Source organism: Phytophthora ramorum (assembly GCF_020800215.1).
Source record: "Phytophthora ramorum isolate Pr-102 chromosome Unknown Phyram_PR-102_s0023, whole genome shotgun sequence".
NCBI classification, from domain to species: Eukaryota; Oomycota; class Peronosporomycetes; order Peronosporales; family Peronosporaceae; genus Phytophthora; species Phytophthora ramorum.
The window spans coordinates 204893-223279 of NW_027150669.1; the positions used below are offsets into that span (position 1 = coordinate 204893).

General features: G+C 55.0%; 4 protein-coding genes across 4 annotated transcripts; all 4 read left to right on the plus strand.

The window, feature by feature from the left end:
• Positions 1-6826: 6826 nt before the first annotated feature.
• Positions 6827-7111, plus strand: KRP23_14877 (uncharacterized protein; the record flags this gene model as incomplete). The annotated part of the gene is made up of 1 exon (XM_067885752.1): positions 6827-7111. The coding sequence occupies one exon, from the start codon at positions 6827-6829 to the stop codon at positions 7109-7111; it is 285 nt and encodes a 94-aa protein (XP_067737033.1).
• Positions 7112-7650: 539 nt separating this feature from the next.
• On the plus strand, positions 7651-9690 carry KRP23_14878 (uncharacterized protein; the record flags this gene model as incomplete). Its single annotated transcript, XM_067885753.1, has 1 exon — positions 7651-9690. The coding sequence occupies one exon, from the start codon at positions 7651-7653 to the stop codon at positions 9688-9690; it is 2040 nt and encodes a 679-aa protein (XP_067737034.1).
• Positions 9691-10508: 818 nt separating this feature from the next.
• Positions 10509-11825, plus strand: KRP23_14879 (uncharacterized protein; the record flags this gene model as incomplete). Its single annotated transcript, XM_067885754.1, has 2 exons — positions 10509-11315; positions 11700-11825. 2 exons carry the CDS (start codon positions 10509-10511, stop codon positions 11823-11825), a joined length of 933 nt encoding a protein of 310 aa, XP_067737035.1.
• Positions 11826-15715: 3890 nt separating this feature from the next.
• On the plus strand, positions 15716-16672 carry KRP23_14880 (putative diphthine methyl ester synthase; the record flags this gene model as incomplete). Its single annotated transcript, XM_067885755.1, has 3 exons — positions 15716-15853; positions 15926-16570; positions 16643-16672. 3 exons carry the CDS (start codon positions 15716-15718, stop codon positions 16670-16672), a joined length of 813 nt encoding a protein of 270 aa, XP_067737036.1.
• Positions 16673-18387: the final 1715 nt, after the last annotated feature.

Below are 18387 nucleotides of genomic sequence, written 5' to 3' on the forward strand. Positions count from 1 at the left end.
ATTCGTGAATTTGCTAACGCAGTGGTAGTCTCTCGGAGCTCAAGACTTCACCGGCACTCGCCCATGGACTCGCTGAGCATTCACTCGTTCGAGAGAATAACGGGGACAGCGGCATTCGCTGTCGTGTGTAAATCTCCCACTGGTGCGTCACCGCAAAACGCAAGGGATTTGCGTACGATTCCAGTACGCGATGAACGGGCGGCTTCGCGATGAGGTCGAAATCGAGCGGAGCAAAACTGATTGCGGTCGTTGACGTAGGTGAGTCTGTGGTACCGTTTGGTGATACCGTTGATGGCTCATTGCTTGGCGGTTCACGTGTCCGTTCAACTAAGCTCGCCGCGTAGCTGGAGAACTTTGACACGCTGCATTCTTGGTCTTGCGACTTCGCTGTCATTCTCACCTTGGCGTGCGCCTTGCAAAGATCTTTAATCTGCCTGAACTTCTGGCAGTTCGGCACGCTGCAACGGCGACCACCCCCGTGAGCGAGGCATAACCCTCGATACTGCGATAGCTTTCCGCAACCGTCGGTGATACAGCGACGACCTCCTCCGTGTGCGACGCACAAGCCTCGACTCTGCGCGAGCTTTTGACAGTTTTCCGAGCGACAGCGTATGCCTCCTCCATGGGCCGTGCAAAGGCGACGACTCTGCGCCTTCTTCTCGCACTCTGGTACACTGCAACGGGATTGTTTTCGACGGGTACTGGACGCGGGCATGTTTGGTGCTTTAGTCGAGGGTCGTGTGTTGTTCAGCAGGCAATTGTCGGAATGGAATGAGCAACTCGTTTCCGGTAGGGTGGGCCATATCCGAACCGAGAAAACAACTCTCAAGATCTGATTGGCATATAGATATGTCTATAGCGGTGCCGAAAACGTAATGCTGCGTGGAATTGTCCTTTTCAGCTTTTCGCGTTTCAAACTGAAGCAAATATCATAATACCATAAACGATTCATACGATCATTTTGGTTGTTGGTAGCAGAATATTTTGAGAACATGAAATACACCTCGTCCAGTACACGGCGTTCATTCGTTGTGTAGCATTCGATGCGTTATATGATACATTTCTGTTTGCTAAAACCCTTTTTGGACATTTAAACATGGTCAAAAGTGCTTAGTCATTTATTAGAATTCGAATCAAACCGACCAATTCGCAGCGTCATCATTGTAATCACTGATGGCGTGAAACGTGCACCAGCATGCGGCAAATCAAGTACATTAGAGAGTTTTCGCTGCGGCTCCCATAGTCATTCCCACAACAAGCCAAACACAAAAAGGACACTTCTGTGGGAAACCTGCTCGACCACCCACAGAAATCGGGAATGTGTGGGGGCCTTCCCATTCCCAGAGTTGCTGCCTACGATTCGACCTCACCCAAACCTAGGGTCACATCTCGCTTGGCTTAGGATTTTCAGGCGGTGGGTGTAGATTTCCTCTCGACATCTCCGATGTTCGTGTTTTAGCAGACAATTGCCTTGACATAGCTTATATTATATCGATACCATTCTGGCGTACATTTTTAGGTTTGGTTTTAATGAGGTCCTCTACTTGTGTTTACCTAGAAACGATAGAGCCCTGAAAGTCGTTGGGGGCGTCGAAGCCCAATATCTCTGTGAGACTTTAACCCAATGTTAATGTATCGAGGTCGTGGTGAACGGCAGATGCACTTTACGGAAGCAGGAGGGTCACCGAGACCTCCCGCCACGGTGGATCGCGATAATCGTGCAACACGAAGGCTCCACCAAGGCCTCCGCGTTTTGGTGGGCAGACTTGAACACTTGAGGGTCACCACGTCCTCAGTGGTTTGGTGCTGGATCAGAATCGCGCCGGGGCACCAGGTCCGTCGCGATGTGGTGGGAAATCTTGATCACAGGAGGGTCACCATGCTCTCCGTGCCTTGGTACTTAAGCAGCTTGGTAGTAGTCCTTGCTCTCCTCTTCCAACTGTCCTTCGAAGTCAATACACTTGATCGAAGCAGGTTGAACTGGCTGGCGCACGTGGGAGGATCGCAGATCTGCTGGCACAGCTTCCGTGGGTTAGTACGCGTACCTTGAAAAGCGTCTAGGGCGGTTGCTGGCTGTGCAGCTAAACACACGCGGCGCGGGGACAGGGGGCAGAGGACACGGCGTTCAGAATCGAGTTACCAATTCGGTCATTGCCGGGGGGCGAGAACGTGTCTTGCCTGGTCCTGCCATCTTCCGACCACCGAAGTTGACAAACAGAGCTCTCTTGCCGTCTTCTGGCGTACATTATAGTAGACTGCTTACCGGGTTACCGTCCCGAGAGAGGGCGTGGTTCGTGCGATGTTGCATCTCGTTAAAAGAAAAGCTTAGACAATGGCACACGCCCGACCATATTTATTGTTCTGTTTATCCCTTCGATCAAGTGTATTGACTTCGAAGGACAGTTGGAAGAGGAGAGCAAGGACTACTACCAAGCTGCTTAAGTACCAAGGCACGGAGAGCATGGTGACCCTCCTGTGATCAAGATTTCCCACCACATCGCGACGGACCTGGTGCCCCGGCGCGATTCTGATCCAGCACCAAACCACTGAGGACGTGGTGACCCTCAAGTGTTCAAGTCTGCCCACCAAAACGCGGAGGCCTTGGTGGAGCCTTCGTGTTGCACGATTATCGCGATCCACCGTGGCGGGAGGTCTCGGTGACCCTCCTGCTTCCGTAAAGTGCATCTGCCGTTCACCACGACCTCGATACATTAACATTGGGTTAAAGTCTCACAGAGATATTGGGCTTCGACGCCCCCAACGACTTTCAGGGCTCTATCGTTTCTAGGTAAACACAAGTAGAGGACCTCATTAAAACCAAACCTAAAAATGTACGCCAGAATGGTATCGATATAATATAAGCTATGTCAAGGCAATTGTCTGCTAAAACACGAACATCGGAGATGTCGAGAGGAAATCTACACCCACCGCCTGAAAATCCTAAGCCAAGCGAGATGTGACCCTAGGTTTGGGTGAGGTCGAATCGTAGGCAGCAACTCTGGGAATGGGAAGGCCCCCACACATTCCCGATTTCTGTGGGTGGTCGAGCAGGTTTCCCACAGAAGTGTCCTTTTTGTGTTTGGCTTGTTGTGGGAATGACTATGGGAGCCGCAGCGAAAACTCTCTAATGTACTTGATTTGCCGCATGCTGGTGCACGTTTCACGCCATCAGTGATTACAATGATGACGCTGCGAATTGGTCGGTTTGATTCGAATTCTAATAAATGACTAAGCACTTTTGACCATGTTTAAATGTCCAAAAAGGGTTTTAGCAAACAGAAATGTATCATATAACGCATCGAATGCTACACAACGAATGAACGCCGTGTACTGGACGAGGTGTATTTCATGTTCTCAAAATGTTCTGCTACCAACAACCAAAATGATCGTATGAATCGTTTATGGTATTATGATATTTGCTTCAGTTTGAAACGCGAAAAGCTGAAAAGGACAATTCCACGCAGCATTACGTTTTCGGCACCGCTATAGACATATCTATATGCCAATCAGATCTTGAGAGTTGTTTTCTCGGTTCGGATATGGCCCACCCTACCGGAAACGAGTTGCTCATTCCATTCCGACAATTGCCTGCTGAACAACACACGACCCTCGACTAAAGCACCAAACATGCCCGCGTCCAGTACCCGTCGAAAACAATCCCGTTGCAGTGTACCAGAGTGCGAGAAGAAGGCGCAGAGTCGTCGCCTTTGCACGGCCCATGGAGGAGGCATACGCTGTCGCTCGGAAAACTGTCAAAAGCTCGCGCAGAGTCGAGGCTTGTGCGTCGCACACGGAGGAGGTCGTCGCTGTATCACCGACGGTTGCGGAAAGCTATCGCAGTATCGAGGGTTATGCCTCGCTCACGGGGGTGGTCGCCGTTGCAGCGTGCCGAACTGCCAGAAGTTCAGGCAGATTAAAGATCTTTGCAAGGCGCACGCCAAGGTAAGAATGACAGCGAAGTCGCAAGACCAAGAATGCAGCGTGTCAAAGTTCTCCAGCTACGCGGCGAGCTTAGTTGAACGGACACGTGAACCACCAAGCAATGAGCCATCGACGGTATCACCAAACGGTACCACAGACTCACCTACGTCAACGACCGCAATCAGTTTTGCTCCGCTCGATTTCGACCTCATCGCGAAGCCGCCCGTTCATCGCGTACTGGAATCGTACGCAAATCCCTTGCGTTTTGCGGTGACGCACCAGTGGGAGATTTACACACGGCAGCGAATGCCGCTGTCCCCGTTATTCTCTCGAACGAGTGAATGCTCAGCGAGTCCATGGGCGAGTGCCGGTGAAGTCTTGAGCTCCGAGAGACTACCACTGCGTTAGCAAATTCACGAATGCACTTGGTTTTGCCATTAGCAAATTGCAACATGTATTATCGAATCGTCATCAAAGGAATGTCATCAGTGATTGCAATTATGATGCTGTTTGCCATCAGAGATGGCATTATCTCTTTGCTCATTCCATCGACTTCCATTCCGACAGTTGCCTGCTGAACAACACACGACCCTCGACTAAAGCACCAAACATGCCCGCGTCCAATATCCGTCGAAAACAACCCCGTTGCCGTTGCAGTGTACCAGAGTGCGAGAAGAAGGCGCAGAGTCGTCGCCTTTTGCACGGATTGAATTTCTCCAAACCTGGAGGTCGATTTGATGCATTAATCGCATTTACACTCGCTTTTCGTTGAATGTTGTTAGTTATATTATGAAGTTTGCGGTTGCCCTTTACTGTCATTTATAACCTCACGTAAAGCACGTGGCTCCAAAAGTATCTTCGCTGCAAAACATCCCGGCCCTACACTTTGCAGAAACCCGTTTAATAATCTACGGTGAAATTGCACCATAAGGTCACCTAGTCGTTATCCCTCAGGTACTGCTGCCCGTGTACCGCGTGTTGGAGATGGTACGACGCCGCAGTCGCTCCGATGGCTGTCCTCGCTGCATCACCAGGAAGACAGCTCGGGTGAGGTTGACTTGGTCGCCGTACACGTTCAGGAAGATGCTGGAGCAGAAGATGGCCAGGACCGGGGGCCGACTGATTGTGTGCACGGAACCGCTCACTAGCAAGACATGCTCGCTCTGCGGGGGGACCAATCGCAAGGGAGAAAGTCTTCTGGTCCCGTTCTGCGGCTACGTGTGCGACCGAGACACCAATGCGGTTCGTATCATCTACCTACACCATGGTGTTCCTGGGGGGGGGGGGGGGGGGGGGGGGAGGGGGGAGGTCTTTATCTCACTGATCCCAAATCAAAGAATAGGAGTCCAACGAACATTCGTGTCCATTTTCCAGGAAAGCGAGCACCGAATCAAAAGCAACCAGAATGCAACTTGTAAAGATGAGGTCTGAGACGGCCACAACGTTCCGTTGAAAAATCGATCACGTCGCTACTAGTGGTGGCGACGCTACCCGTTATCTATCTAACACGGAAAATAACGTTGTTGGGGTTAAGTTATTGTTTTAGCGTTACTTTAACACTGTATGATGAACTATTTTATTTGCGTTTTCGGCGTTGTAGACATCACAATGTTGCAAATCCCCCCGCTAAAGTCATCCTTGTAAAAGTTGGAGCGTTTCCCAAGTTACCTTCTTGGCATCCTTGTGCCACACTCTACGACCAGAGATTGACAGTAATTCGGCATATAGTCATTTATTCTTCTAATTACTAGCAGTCTAATATTATAAGGCCATAGTAGATAGCAGCTTCAGACCGACTCAGATATATACAACTATAGTAGCTAGTAGAACAAATTATGAGTAAGATAGGTACTATCTGAGTACTAGGGAGTATTTTCCTATTAGACAACGCGAGCGTTCGATGATATCGATGTAGGCAACAAGCGTGAGCGTTGATGCCGCTGGTGCTGGTGGGAAGCACTCCACGAGCGAGCGGTTCGTCGTACTGGACCGCTTAAGCAGTCTTCCGCATCTTGCGAGCGGTTAATGGCACTGGACTGCTGGAACAGAATTTCTCGCCGTAAAACGGTGCGGCTCGGCTAACTTGTGTGCTCATTTTGCGATTTTTCAGTAACCAAGAACCCCTCCGCACTCTTTCAGCTTAGCCACGCCCTTCATGAAGTGTCATCCTCGACTGCTCGTACGCTGAGCTAACCACGATGGACGCATGTGTGGTTTGTGGCCTTGGTGTCATCACGTATGCAGCCACGAGCAGTACGACGCCGGGATCCTGTCCGAGCGCTTTTGCTGCGCTTCGTGCGTTACTTTTTTTTCAAGTGGAGGACTATGTTTGCAGGAGTGTTGAAGCTGGCTGCGAGCATGCGGATATCCTTCACTGGTTTCGCGAGTCTGACAGCGTCCGGCTCACGTCCATTGTGGCACTGTCCCGTGTCTGGTTGGCCAGAGCTCCTTCCAACGTGTTTCAAGAGCGCGTCTTCGCGACTGGAGGCATTGCTATGAGCAACCTATGCAAGAACGGACAACGAGCACGCAGGGATGCAAGTATTATCGAAGTACAATTGAAAAGAGATGCGTCGTATGGAACTCGACGGGCAGGATCTGATCGTTTCTCTGGTCGACGATAGTACTGTCTCTATATGACTAGTGATATAGTATTCTAGATGCAGAACCCAATGTTACTGTTCTAATAGTAACTTTGTATGTGCTACTAGGGAGATGCTATAGTAATTTGGAAGAAAGATCGTTCTACTGTCAATCCCTGCCCGTGGCTCTGGCTGTTGGCAAGGTGTACAGAAGCGGAGAAGCCCCATGCGATCCCTCCGCCATTGCTGCCAGGGTGTGGGCTATTTGGCGGTGCACGCCACCTGTCAACACCAGCGTCACCTTGGTTGGCGTGTGCCGACGTATGAACAAGGATGGCAAGCCAGTCGTCCGATACCAGACATTCGTCGTCAAGTGGCCCAAGGTCAAGGAGATTTTGGACGCTGTCCCTGGCATCCGCTTCTGCGATCCCGGCAGCGAGGACATGGCGGGGGCTCTGCGAAATCTCGAGAATGTGGAGCGGGACGGGATTGTACCCATCGGCACGTATGCTCTGACGCATCCAGCGCTCGTCAAGACCTTGAAAGGACTCGAGTGCTTTTCGACTGGAATTGGTGTTGGGGTTGTGCCATGGCGCTCGGAGCCTTGATCGAGCCGAACGAGGCCTGCATCGACATGAGACATAAGCGTACTATTATGGCCATGATTGGTCCGCGTGAAGGCCGTATGCGTGGGCTCCAGCTGGCAGTGCCAATTTCGGCGACGCGGGGTTCTCACTTGTGCAAATCGTTCAGCTCGCTCCAGAATGTATTACCGCGTGCGAGATCTACGACAGCAACTTCTTTGGCTATACGGCGGCTGAAACCGGGGGTGCACACCACATCGCGGTGCCCGCCACGCTTGCTGACATCCTCTGAATGAAAAAGCGGGCAGTGAGAGGATGCCAGCAAGCGTGGTGGGCACCCCAGTTTCAGCCACAGTACAGCCAAAGAAGTTGTTGTCGTAGATCTCACACGCGGTAATACATTCTGGAGACATGGGAGCTTAACGATTTGCACAAGTGAGACCCTGGCACTGCCAGCAGCTGGAGTGGAACAGGGCCCTGTCGTGCGTTGACTTGCGTTTTGTATGTCGGAACCTGTTCTATGTCGTATCGGAAGTTGAAGTGGGTATTAACGAGTGAAGCCTATGGCGACCAAGCGAGCGGCTCCAAGCGCGTCTCCGACGGTCAAGACGCCCGTGAAGAAGGCGCGGGGGCTCTCGAAGGACCAAGCGCAGCTACTCACGCGCTTCTCCGGCGTGAACCAGGAGCTGGCAGACGCACATCCTCGTGTCTTGGCACAACTTAAGGACGAATCCGCAAAAGGTTACGAGCCCTTTGAGCCCTGGCTCTTCCAGAAACTGGCGGAGACGCCGGCGCTGGCCAATTGGAAGGCGCTTTGCCGCTGCCCGGACGCCTTCGAGCTGCTGCTGAACCACGTGGACCGCGTGAGCTGGGACCAAGTTGTGCTGTGCGCGGGTCTCGAGACCCAATTCGTGACCCATTTGAAATTCCACCATCAGACCCGGCGTCAGGTCTGCCGCTACAAAGCGGCGTTGCCGTTCCTGCTCCGTCACCCTCAGTGTGTGGACTGGTCGGCGATTGTCACTCATAGCTGGGCTCTGCCACTGCTAGAGAGGCACCTTGACTATCCATATGTGGACTGGGAAAGACTGAGTCGACAGAGCTGGGCACTCCAATTTCTAAGCAACCACTTGGACAGAGTGGACTGGTGCGTCCTGTCGGGACGCAAATGGGCCTTGGAGCTCGTGCAGCAGCACCTGGACCGAGCAGATTGGAGCAAACTCTCGAGTCACGACTGGGCCATGGACGTGCTCAAGCAGCACCCGGACAAAGTGTGGTGGGAGGTGGTCTCGGAGCAGGCGTGGGCGGTGCCACTGCTGGAAATGTACCCGGATCGAGTGCACTGGCCGCAGACGTCGTGGTACAAGTTCTCGTACCCGTTGGTGGACAAGTTCCCGGATCGAGCAGATTGGCACCGACTTTCGACGCTGGAATGGGCGATTCCACTCATTGAGAAGTTCCCTACCCATGCGAAGTGGAACGTGATTGTCAGCCAGCCGTGGGCTCGGAAGCTCGCCGAAAGAAGCCCGGATATCGTCGATTGGAGGGCCTTTTCGTCGTGTTCGTGGGCTCTGCAATACTTGAAAGAGCGACCGGACCAAGTGAATTGGGACACGTTGTCGTGCAAACGCTGGGCGATCTCAATGCTTCGCGAGCACCCTGGCCGTGTTGTGTGGAGTCAGCTGATCCACCAAGGTCATTGGATACTGCCTTTGATAAAGAAGTACCCCGAGCATGTCGACTGGAGTCGGATGCCAAGGAAGGATTGGGCGCTTCATTTAGTGCTTGAGCACCTGGAACCGGCCAAGGTGGATACGTTTGTTGCGAACCTAAACTGGAACCAATTGTCCAGCAACAAGCTAGCCCTGCCGCTACTCAGACAGCTTCCAGAACGAGCAAATTGGGGTATTTTATCAGCTCAAAAGTGGGCCTTGCCATTGCTGCGTCAGCACCCCGATCGCGTGAATTGGAATGTCGTGGTGAGGTACGGACCATGGGCGCTCCCATTACTGAAGAAGTTCCCGGAGCGAGTCAACTGGAAAGAGGCGTCCAAGTTTGGATGGGCGCTTCCGCTGGTGTTGGAGCATATCGATCGTCTAGGAACTACATCGGATGCGTTCCTTGACGGTCTCAACTGGAGCGCGTTATCGCACATGCAAGACGCTTTTCAGATTCTCCGGCAGTACCCTGACCGGGCGGACTGGGGTACGATCAGCGAGCAGCACTGGGCTATATCGCTGCTGGAGCTGTACCCAAGGCGCATTGTGTGGAAGCGGACGCTCCGAATGCACTGGTCCAAGGATTTTGTGCTTCAGCACTTTGACGAGGTGGACTGGTACGATATCGCAACAACGACGAACTTTCTCAACGACCATCACCGATCGTATTGGGTCCTCAACTACGTGCGCCAGAATGTTGACCGCCAACTCCACCACCAGTTTATGTTTTACTTGGCGCCGAGTCGCCAGCGCTACTCGTACGCGCGCTTCAAAGAGCTGCGAGGCGACTGGCTTCGGAAGGAACTCTCGGAGTTCATTTACCACCCGGCTCGAGTGCAAAGGTGGATTGAGCGAAACCCAGACCGAGGGATCGAGGAGATGTGAGGCTCGAGCACGTCATCGTTGCGTTTGTATTTTTCAGTGGTGCATTTATATGGTCTTGCGCGGAGGCAACGAGCGATCACTACTGATCGCCAGCGGTACGAGCCAAAAGCTGCATTTTGATCGCGTCCAAGCGTGCTAAAATTACGGCTTTTGACCCGCACGATGCTTCGTGCAAGGACACAACGACAGCCCGCGATTGGGTCGTCGCTTACGACTTCGTCCACGGTAGCGCTATTCTTCAGCTGCAAAGATCAAGTAGAAGAATGGCGATCTATTGGGCTCTGCTCGTCGTAACCAGGTCGATTAATCATCGTAACCAGCACAGATAGTATGATCAATCCACTTCAAGTGTGTTTGCATTACCACCGCACGCCTATTCGCTGAGTAGTACTCAAGTTTATCCATATCTCAGGTACGCAAACACTTTGATTGGTTTATGCGGTCGGATATCCTTGATCTCAAGTGCAACCCATGACATTCCTGCCCGGTTGGCAACGGCGGCGGTTGGCAACAACTTGTTGGTCGACTCGGACAAGGCGCAGTCGTGGGTTCAACTCAGGCAAGAGGCCAGGAGGAGTTCGGCAGGCACACGCCACTTGCTAGCATTGCTAGAATGGTACATCCCTGGGAATCTTTTCCGGAGACGCTTCACGCAAGATCCACTCGCCTCTTCAACACGCCTGCTCGATGGGTTCACGGTTGGTGGTCCTCCGATTGAAGCGCACCGCTGTGCCGCCGCTGTATAGCTGCTTCATTCCCGAATTTGCTTCGGTGCCCCCAAGTCGCGACGACCAAGTCAAGTACCAAGTCAAGTCAAGATGCTGCCCTCGAAGCTCCTGTTCGCCGCCGTGTCGCTCGGATTGGCGGTGACGGCCCCCGACGTCTCCGGGTCGCGACTTCGCATCCGAGTGCACTCGAAATCCACTACTGTCTGCTCGGACGGCGAGCAGACCATTGGCGTCGCTGGGTGGGACCACGACGGATGCATCGCCTCCGACAATGTGTGCGTGGCCCAAGTGAGTGAAGGTGACTGCCCCGATGGCGCGTACTGTGCCCTGTTAGACACCGGTGTCTACGGGTGCACAGCAGGTGGCGACGATTCGGAAGGGACCATTTGGTACGGAAGCGACGAAGGAGCCTGTGCCAACGGTGAACAGACTATCGGTGTGGCCGGATGGGACCACGACGGCTGCATCACCTCCGACAACGTGTGTGTCGCCCAAGTGAGCGATGGTGACTGCCCCGATGGCGCGTACTGTGCCCTGTTAGACACCGGTGTCTACGGGTGCACAGCAGGTGGCGACGATTCGGAAGGGACCATTTGGTACGGAAGCGACGAAGGAGCCTGTGCCAACGGTGAACAGACTATCGGTGTGGCCGGATGGGACCACGACGGCTGCATCACCTCCGATAATGTGTGTGTGGCACAGGTTAGCGACGGTGACTGCCCCGAGGGAGCTTACTGTGCTCTGCTCGACACGGGTGTCTACGGGTGCACGGCCGGGTATCCCGAGGATACGTCCTACACCGACGACGGAACTTGCGCCGATACCGAGCAGACCATCGGCGTCGTTGGATGGGACCACGACGGCTGCATCGACTCGGACAACGTGTGCGTGGCCCAGGTGAGCAACGGTGACTGTCCGGCGGGCGCTTACTGCTCGCTGCTCGACACTGGCGTGTACGGGTGTGTGGCCAGCGCGAGGAAGCACCACCACCACAAGAGCCACCAGAAGGTGACATGCCCAAGCGGTCAGCAGAGCATCGGCGTCGAGGGCTGGTCTGATGACGGTTGCGTTGCTAGCGGCAGCGTGTGCGTGGCCAACACCTACGGAAGCTGCCCGAGCGGGGCCCACTGCGCGTGGCTCGACACTGGTGTGTACGGGTGCAAGGACGGCGCGGAGGAGTCGACACCGTGGGAAGGCTGTGCCAGCAATGAAGACACGATTGGTGTTGTGGGCTGGGACTACGACGGCTGCATCGACTCGGACAACGTGTGCGTGGCCCAGGTGAGCAACGGTGACTGTCCGGCGGGCGCCTACTGCTCGCTGCTCGACACCGGCGTGTACGGGTGTGTGGCGGAAGCGAAACACCACAAGAAGCACCACCACCACCACAAGAAACACCTCAACTGATCGAGGTGGATGTTATGAAGTCGCGCCGGACAGGAAGCTCCAGCGTTTGTACTTAGTTGCGGCTCCGATGTTTGTATCTGTGCTTTGCTTCTTTTGCATGTTCTTCACTGCGAGGGCTGGTCTAGGTTGGTAGTTGAGCTGGTCACTGGTCACTAACAATGAATACACGTTCGTACCTGTATGCGATTGCTTTTGTTGTGAGCTCCGACAACCCGGCTTGGACCAGCCCAGTCAACCGTCCCGGCAACTCCTGCCGCTGGATAATACGCAGTGGAATGCAATCTACATAAGATTGTGTAGTCATATAACTCACTGCTAATACTGCTGCTGCTCTTACTTGACGTTGGAGTAGCTTTGGCGTGAGCCCACCGAGACCTTTTCGTCCAAGATCTCGTTGCCCAGGTGGTCGAGCTCTGGGGACGAAGACATGCCCATGTTCATCTTCTTCATGACGATCACGAAGAAGACGAAGTTGATGACGCTGACAGCGCCCACCGTGAAGAACATGTTCTCCAGGTGGTCCTCGTTCAGGTTGTCGGACGGCAGCGACTTGGAGAACATGATGGTAAAGACCGACGTGAGGATGCTTCCCATGGAGCTCATGAAGAGGATCACAGCCTGTGCCATGGACTTCAGCGACATCGGGACACTCGAGTACACAAGGTCGTACGAGGTGACGTTGATCAGACACTCGGCCAGAGCAATGAAGACGTAGTTGGGGATGGCGGCAGCCCACGAGATGTCGTTCATGGGCTGCGAGCTGCCACCGTCCAGGATCGGGTCTCCGTTCGCGTCCTCAAGAGCGCCGGCGTTACGGCGAATGACCTCGAAGATGCCAGCCCAGAAGATGCCGACGATAGCGACAACGAGACCCACCGCGGACTTGCCGAACTGACTGGGGGACTTGCCCACCCACTTGGTGTACGCAGGGTAAACGATGGAGTCCAGCACTGGGATGCAGATCACAATGACAATAGGATCAAAGACGCCGAGCATGGCGCCAGGGATCTGAGAGCTGTCCGGGTCGCTGGTGTCGAGACGCAGGTCGCACTGCTGCGTGATGGACTGGAAGTTGGCATCGGTTTGGTCGTAGGCGCAGTTCCAGATAATGGTGAAGGCGGCGTAGGGCAGCACACGCACCAGCTTCTTGTAGCCTTCAACGCGCTCGTCGTCGAAAGTGCCGCCCATGCTGCTCTTGGACACGTCCAGGAAAGACTGGTTCTGACCGGCGTAGACCCAGCCCACAATACCGGCAAGCACCAGCACTGCAGCCACGTACGACAGGATGTTGCCCACATCGCCCGTGTCGACCGTAAAGGCCGAAATTACGTTGACGATGAGCGCAGCCAGGAAGCAGAAGGTGGCGGACACGAGGATGAATCCGTCGCGGGTCTGGTGCGCGTTCGCCCAGCCCAGACGGCACATCATGGAGATGGAGCGGTCGTTGGGCGGCATGAAGACGTAGCGGGGGTACCCCACGCACAGCATCGCAATGGCGAACATCATCACCACCGCACAGATCATGTACGTCGCGAAGTAGCCGTACTCGGCTGGGATCTGAGCCGAGCCATCCACACACAGGATCGACAGGTAGCCGTACGAGAAGCCGGCGCCCACGTTGATGCAGAAGTAAAAGTACGAGAAGTACGTCTCCTTCTGGTGCACCTCGCTCGGGTCGTACGGGTCGAACTGGTCGGCACCGAGTGTGATCACGTTGGACTTGATGCAGCCCGTGCCAATGCCAATACCAATGAACAGACCGATAACGAAGATGGGGTTCACTACAGCGGAGTTGGTCATGATGGTCGGGTACGCGGCGATGGCCACCAAGAAGTCGCCCACGCAGTACCAGATCCCGAACGTGAGGATGGTGCGGAAGCGGCCCCACTTCTCGTCGGCCAGGTAGGCTCCGAAGAGCGGCGTGAGGTAGCAGATGGACGTCCACGTGCTCTTCAAGGCGCTGGCCGAGACGAGACTCCAGCCGATCTCCTGCATAAAGTTCTTGAGGCCCTGGTTGATGCCGTAGTAGCTGAGACGCTCGGCCAGCTCCATCATGAGGATGAAGAGGCACACCTCGAACAGGATGCTCTTGTACTTGCGGGGCCTGGCCTCCCACACGGTCTGCACGGTCTCGTAGGGCACCGCGGGCGAGCCCACGGGCGACTTGATAGGAGTGGAGATGACTCCCATGGCGGACGACAAGGGACTGCGCGCTGGAGAGGGAATTGCGGAATGAGCCTCTGCCCAGTCCACCGGGAACGACGACGGCGGCGAGCCGTGAGCGAGGCCGAGGTGATGGGGGTGCCGAGACCTGCAGACGGATGCACGACTGGACTTGCAGGCGCAGGCCGGCCCATCTTCTTGCACTCGACTGACGCAAAAGAGACTTGGCGAAAGTATCGACGCGATTGAAGGCGTTCGGCGAGGTGCGCGTGTTCGTGCTGTCGCTCTAGCCTCCAGCAGACTACAGGTATTAATACATGCTAGAGACGCATTGGCCCCGTGTTTTCCCATCGAGCCTAGGAAAAAAGGGTTGTGCCGCGCATTAATCGTCGGGCACGCCATCGCGTCGACGGCGATTAGCTAGTGTTGGGCTGCTACATGTAGCATGGCAGCGAGCAATAGTCCGGGCATGTATTAGTGTCCGTGTTGAATCGATGACTTTCACCTGTCGGCGAGGCCGCGCCAGTCTCGAGCTGTGCTGGCCGCGCTGTTCAAGCGATGCAAGCACATATAGGGTGCGTGCATGCAGGTGCCCGAGGAAGTCTCGATTAGCAAGCACAACTAAAGAGCATGTCAAAGTACATGTACCGGAGCCTCTCAGCAGCAACCACGTCCCGGGCCGGCGATGACAAGCAGCGCGTCGGCGAGGCTATTGGCGTCACGGAGAGCTCGCCGCGGATCCCGCTCTTTTCGGATTTGACAGGCATGTCAAGTTGAGCCGGAAGAGAAGGGGCACGGCCGCCTTCGTCGACAGCATCCGCCACCCCAGCTCAGCGCCTTCGTCTCCATTTTCGCCACCGGCTCAGCGTGGTGGTGACGGAAGCTAACGTGGATGTGCCGAGAAATGCCAGTCTTCGCAGCGACTGAAAAGCAGTCTTGCAGTCGGAGACTATGCACGCTCCATTGTGTTCGCAATACAGTGCACCAGTTCGTAGCAGAGCTGACGGCGCAGACTGTGCGGCGAACCGAAGTGGCCCAGCTTCGAGTCGGAGAAGGAAGTGCAGTTCTGATTCAAATGGCCCCCCACGTTCGCACCACAGAAATGCATTTAGCAGTCTTGCTGGACAGAGCGGCTTGCTTACCTCGTGAGCAACGAGTGCACACAACGAACGGGCAGCGTACAGCAGACTGCACCACCACGATGGAGGGAAGACCGCATCCAGGAGCACGATAAGGCGCTGCTCTGGGCCACATGTATCGACCTCTCTGCGACCATGTCGAGTCGACATTGCATGCACAGTAAGACAGCAACACGGCTGCGCCCGCCTCGAGAGATACAGATCGACCACCGGGCTATGCGCCACGGAAACGCTGCACGAAGTCAGCAAAATGGAGATGGGTGTATGCAAGTGTCGAGCGCACTTCTCCACGCCTAAAACGCGCTTGCATGTCGGAACCATCAAGGTACAGGACCATATGAGCTCCATTCGGACGCGGCTAGCCTTCCAAGCATCGAGGAGCAATAAACAATACGCCAACGGCGCAAATGGGAACCAAAAGCTCTCGGTTCTCGGTCTCCAAGCACTGCTTAGCAGAAAAGCTGCGGTTCGACTGGTGCAACACTACAAGTCTTCGTACAAAAGTACCTACTCCATTCTGCATAAGTATCCACCATACTAATTTGATGTATTTTACATCATTTTCAATTGATTGGCAAGCAAACAAGCATGGTGCTCTACGTGGTTGGCCTGGGTCTCGGCGACGAGCAGGACGTGACGCTGCGCGGGCTGAACGCCATCAAGAAGTCCAAGAAGGTTTTCCTGGAGAACTACACGTCCGTATTGGGCGTGGAGCTCGACAAGCTGGTGCGTGTTGTCGCCCTACCGTCGCCCTACCTTAATGTGTCATTTTCTCACGTTTCGCTCAACCTTTGACAGGGAGAGTTCTACGGGCGCGAGGTGATCCTGGCCGACCGCGACTGCGTGGAGACCGGCGCCGATCAGATCTTCGCCGATGCCAAGGACGACGACGTGGCGTTCCTCGTGGTGGGCGACCCGCTGTGCGCCACGACGCACTCGGACCTGATCCTGCGCGCCAAGGAGCTGGACATCCGCGTGGAGGTGATCCACAACGCCTCCGTCATGGGCGCGGCCGGCGCGTGCGGTCTGCAGCTCTACTCGTTCGGCCAGACCGTGTCCATCCCGTTCTTCCGCGACGAGTGGCGCCCCGACAGCTTCTACGAGAAGATCCAGTACAACCGCCGCGGCGGCATGCACACGCTCTGTCTGCTGGACATCAAGGTGAAAGAGCCCGACTTCGAGGCCATGTGCCGCGGCCGCACCGTGTTCCTGCCGCCGCGCTTCATGACGGTGAACCAGGCCATTGAGCAGCTCATCGAGATCGAGGAGAAGCGCCAGGAAGGAGCCTACTCCAAGGACACTGTGTGCGTGGGCATGGCCCGCCTCGGCCAGAAGGACCAGACGATCATCGCCGGGACGATGGAGGAGCTGCTGACCGCCGACTTTGGCGCACCGCTGCACTGCCTCGCCATCACGGGAGAAGTGCACCCGCTCGAGGAGGAGGTGAGCAGATTATATGGATATGTGTGGCGGATTGAATGATGTTCTGACGTTTTGGTGTTGTGCGTCCTGCAGATGCTCAAGCAGTTCTACGTTAAGAAATAGAGCGCGAGAGGCGTCAACGAAGAGGAGAGCGCTACATTTTTACATGATAAAATACAGCCACCACCGCTTATCGGTAGTTAGATGGAAGGCAGCGCTACCACTATTGGCGGGGGTTTTGCGTCGTGCTCGTGCTGTGATCCCCCAGCTAGCCACCGCAGGCGAAACAAGAGAGCGATGCCCATCCCCATCCACGTTATCCCCGTGATGCGCATCTGCAGACGAATTTGTAGACGAATTTCGTCTACATACTGGCGGATATGGTGCGACTTCAAAAGAGGTTCATCCGGTTGAGAATTGATACCTGGTGCTGAAGACCCCGGCGCGTTCGGTGGTCGCATGGCGTGTTTCAGGCAAAAGGATGTCGACTCGACAGTCGTACACGCATGCTCGGATGTTCAATTCAAAAGCCATAGAGACGAGTCATGGCCTTCCTTGGCACGAGCGATCAAGACGATTACGCCACGGACCTATCCGGATACGAAGCTAGCGCCACTTGCGTTCTGCAGGAATTTACTCGTGGCAGCGTATGGGCGTCCTGGAGAGAGTCCTGTCAACGAGGCTTCCTTGTTGCCGTGACAGAGCCGTTTGCTTCGTGATAGGTCACGAACTGCTTATGCAAATCTTGATTGTCTTGTCTCTCCCATTACTCCGCTTCGTCTTCGTCTGCACCCGGTGGCTATGCAGCAGTGCTGAGCCCGTGCGCAGCTCCATGGCATTGCTGCTTGTTCATTTCTCAATTGGATCTCTAGAGCGCACTCCGACAAGAACCTCGAGGCCGTCATGGGAGTCGTCACCACACCCCTCAAGTCGCCCATAGGCTCGCCCGCGGTGCCTTACGAGACCGTGCAAACGATGTGGGAGGCCAGGCCCCGCAAGTACAAGAACGTCTTGTTTCAAGTCTGTTCCTTCATCCTCATGATGGAGCTGGCCGAGCGTCTCAGCTACTACGGCATCAACCAGGGCCTCAAGAACTTTATGCAGAAGATCGGCTGGAGTCTCGTCTCGGCCAGCGCCTTGAAGAGCACGTGGACGTCCATCTGCTACCTCACGCCGCTCTTCGGAGCCTATCTGGCCGACGAGAAGTGGGGCCGCTTCCGCACCATCCTCACGTTCGGGATCTGGTACTGCGTGGGCGACTTCATGGTGGCCATCGCTGCGTACCCGACCATCATGACCAACTCCGCTGCAGTGAACCCCATCTTCATCATCGGTTTGTTCGTGGGCATCGGCATTGGTACCGGTGCTATCAAGTCCAACGTCATTACTCTTGGTGCCGACCAGTTTGATCCGCACGACCCGAGCGAGGTGCACCAGAAGGAGACGTACTTCTCGTACTTTTACTTCTGCATCAACCTCGGTTCCGGCTTCTCGTACGGCTACCTGTCGATCCTGTGTGTGGATGGCTCGGCTCAGATCCCAGCCGAGTACGGCTACTTCGCGACGTACATGATCTGCGCTGTGGTGATGCTGCTGGCTATCATCATGCTGTGCGTGGGGTACCCCCGCTACGTGTTCCAGCCGCCTAACGACCGTTCCATCTCGATGCTGTGCCAACTGGGCTGGGCGAACGCGCACCAGACTCGCAAGGGCCTGGTCCTCGTGGCTAGTTCGTTTAGCTTCCTGGGTGCGCTGGTCATCAACGTCATTGCTGCGTTCACCGCCTCTTCAGGCAACGTTGGCAACGTTTTATCGTACGTGGCTGCAGTGCTGGTACT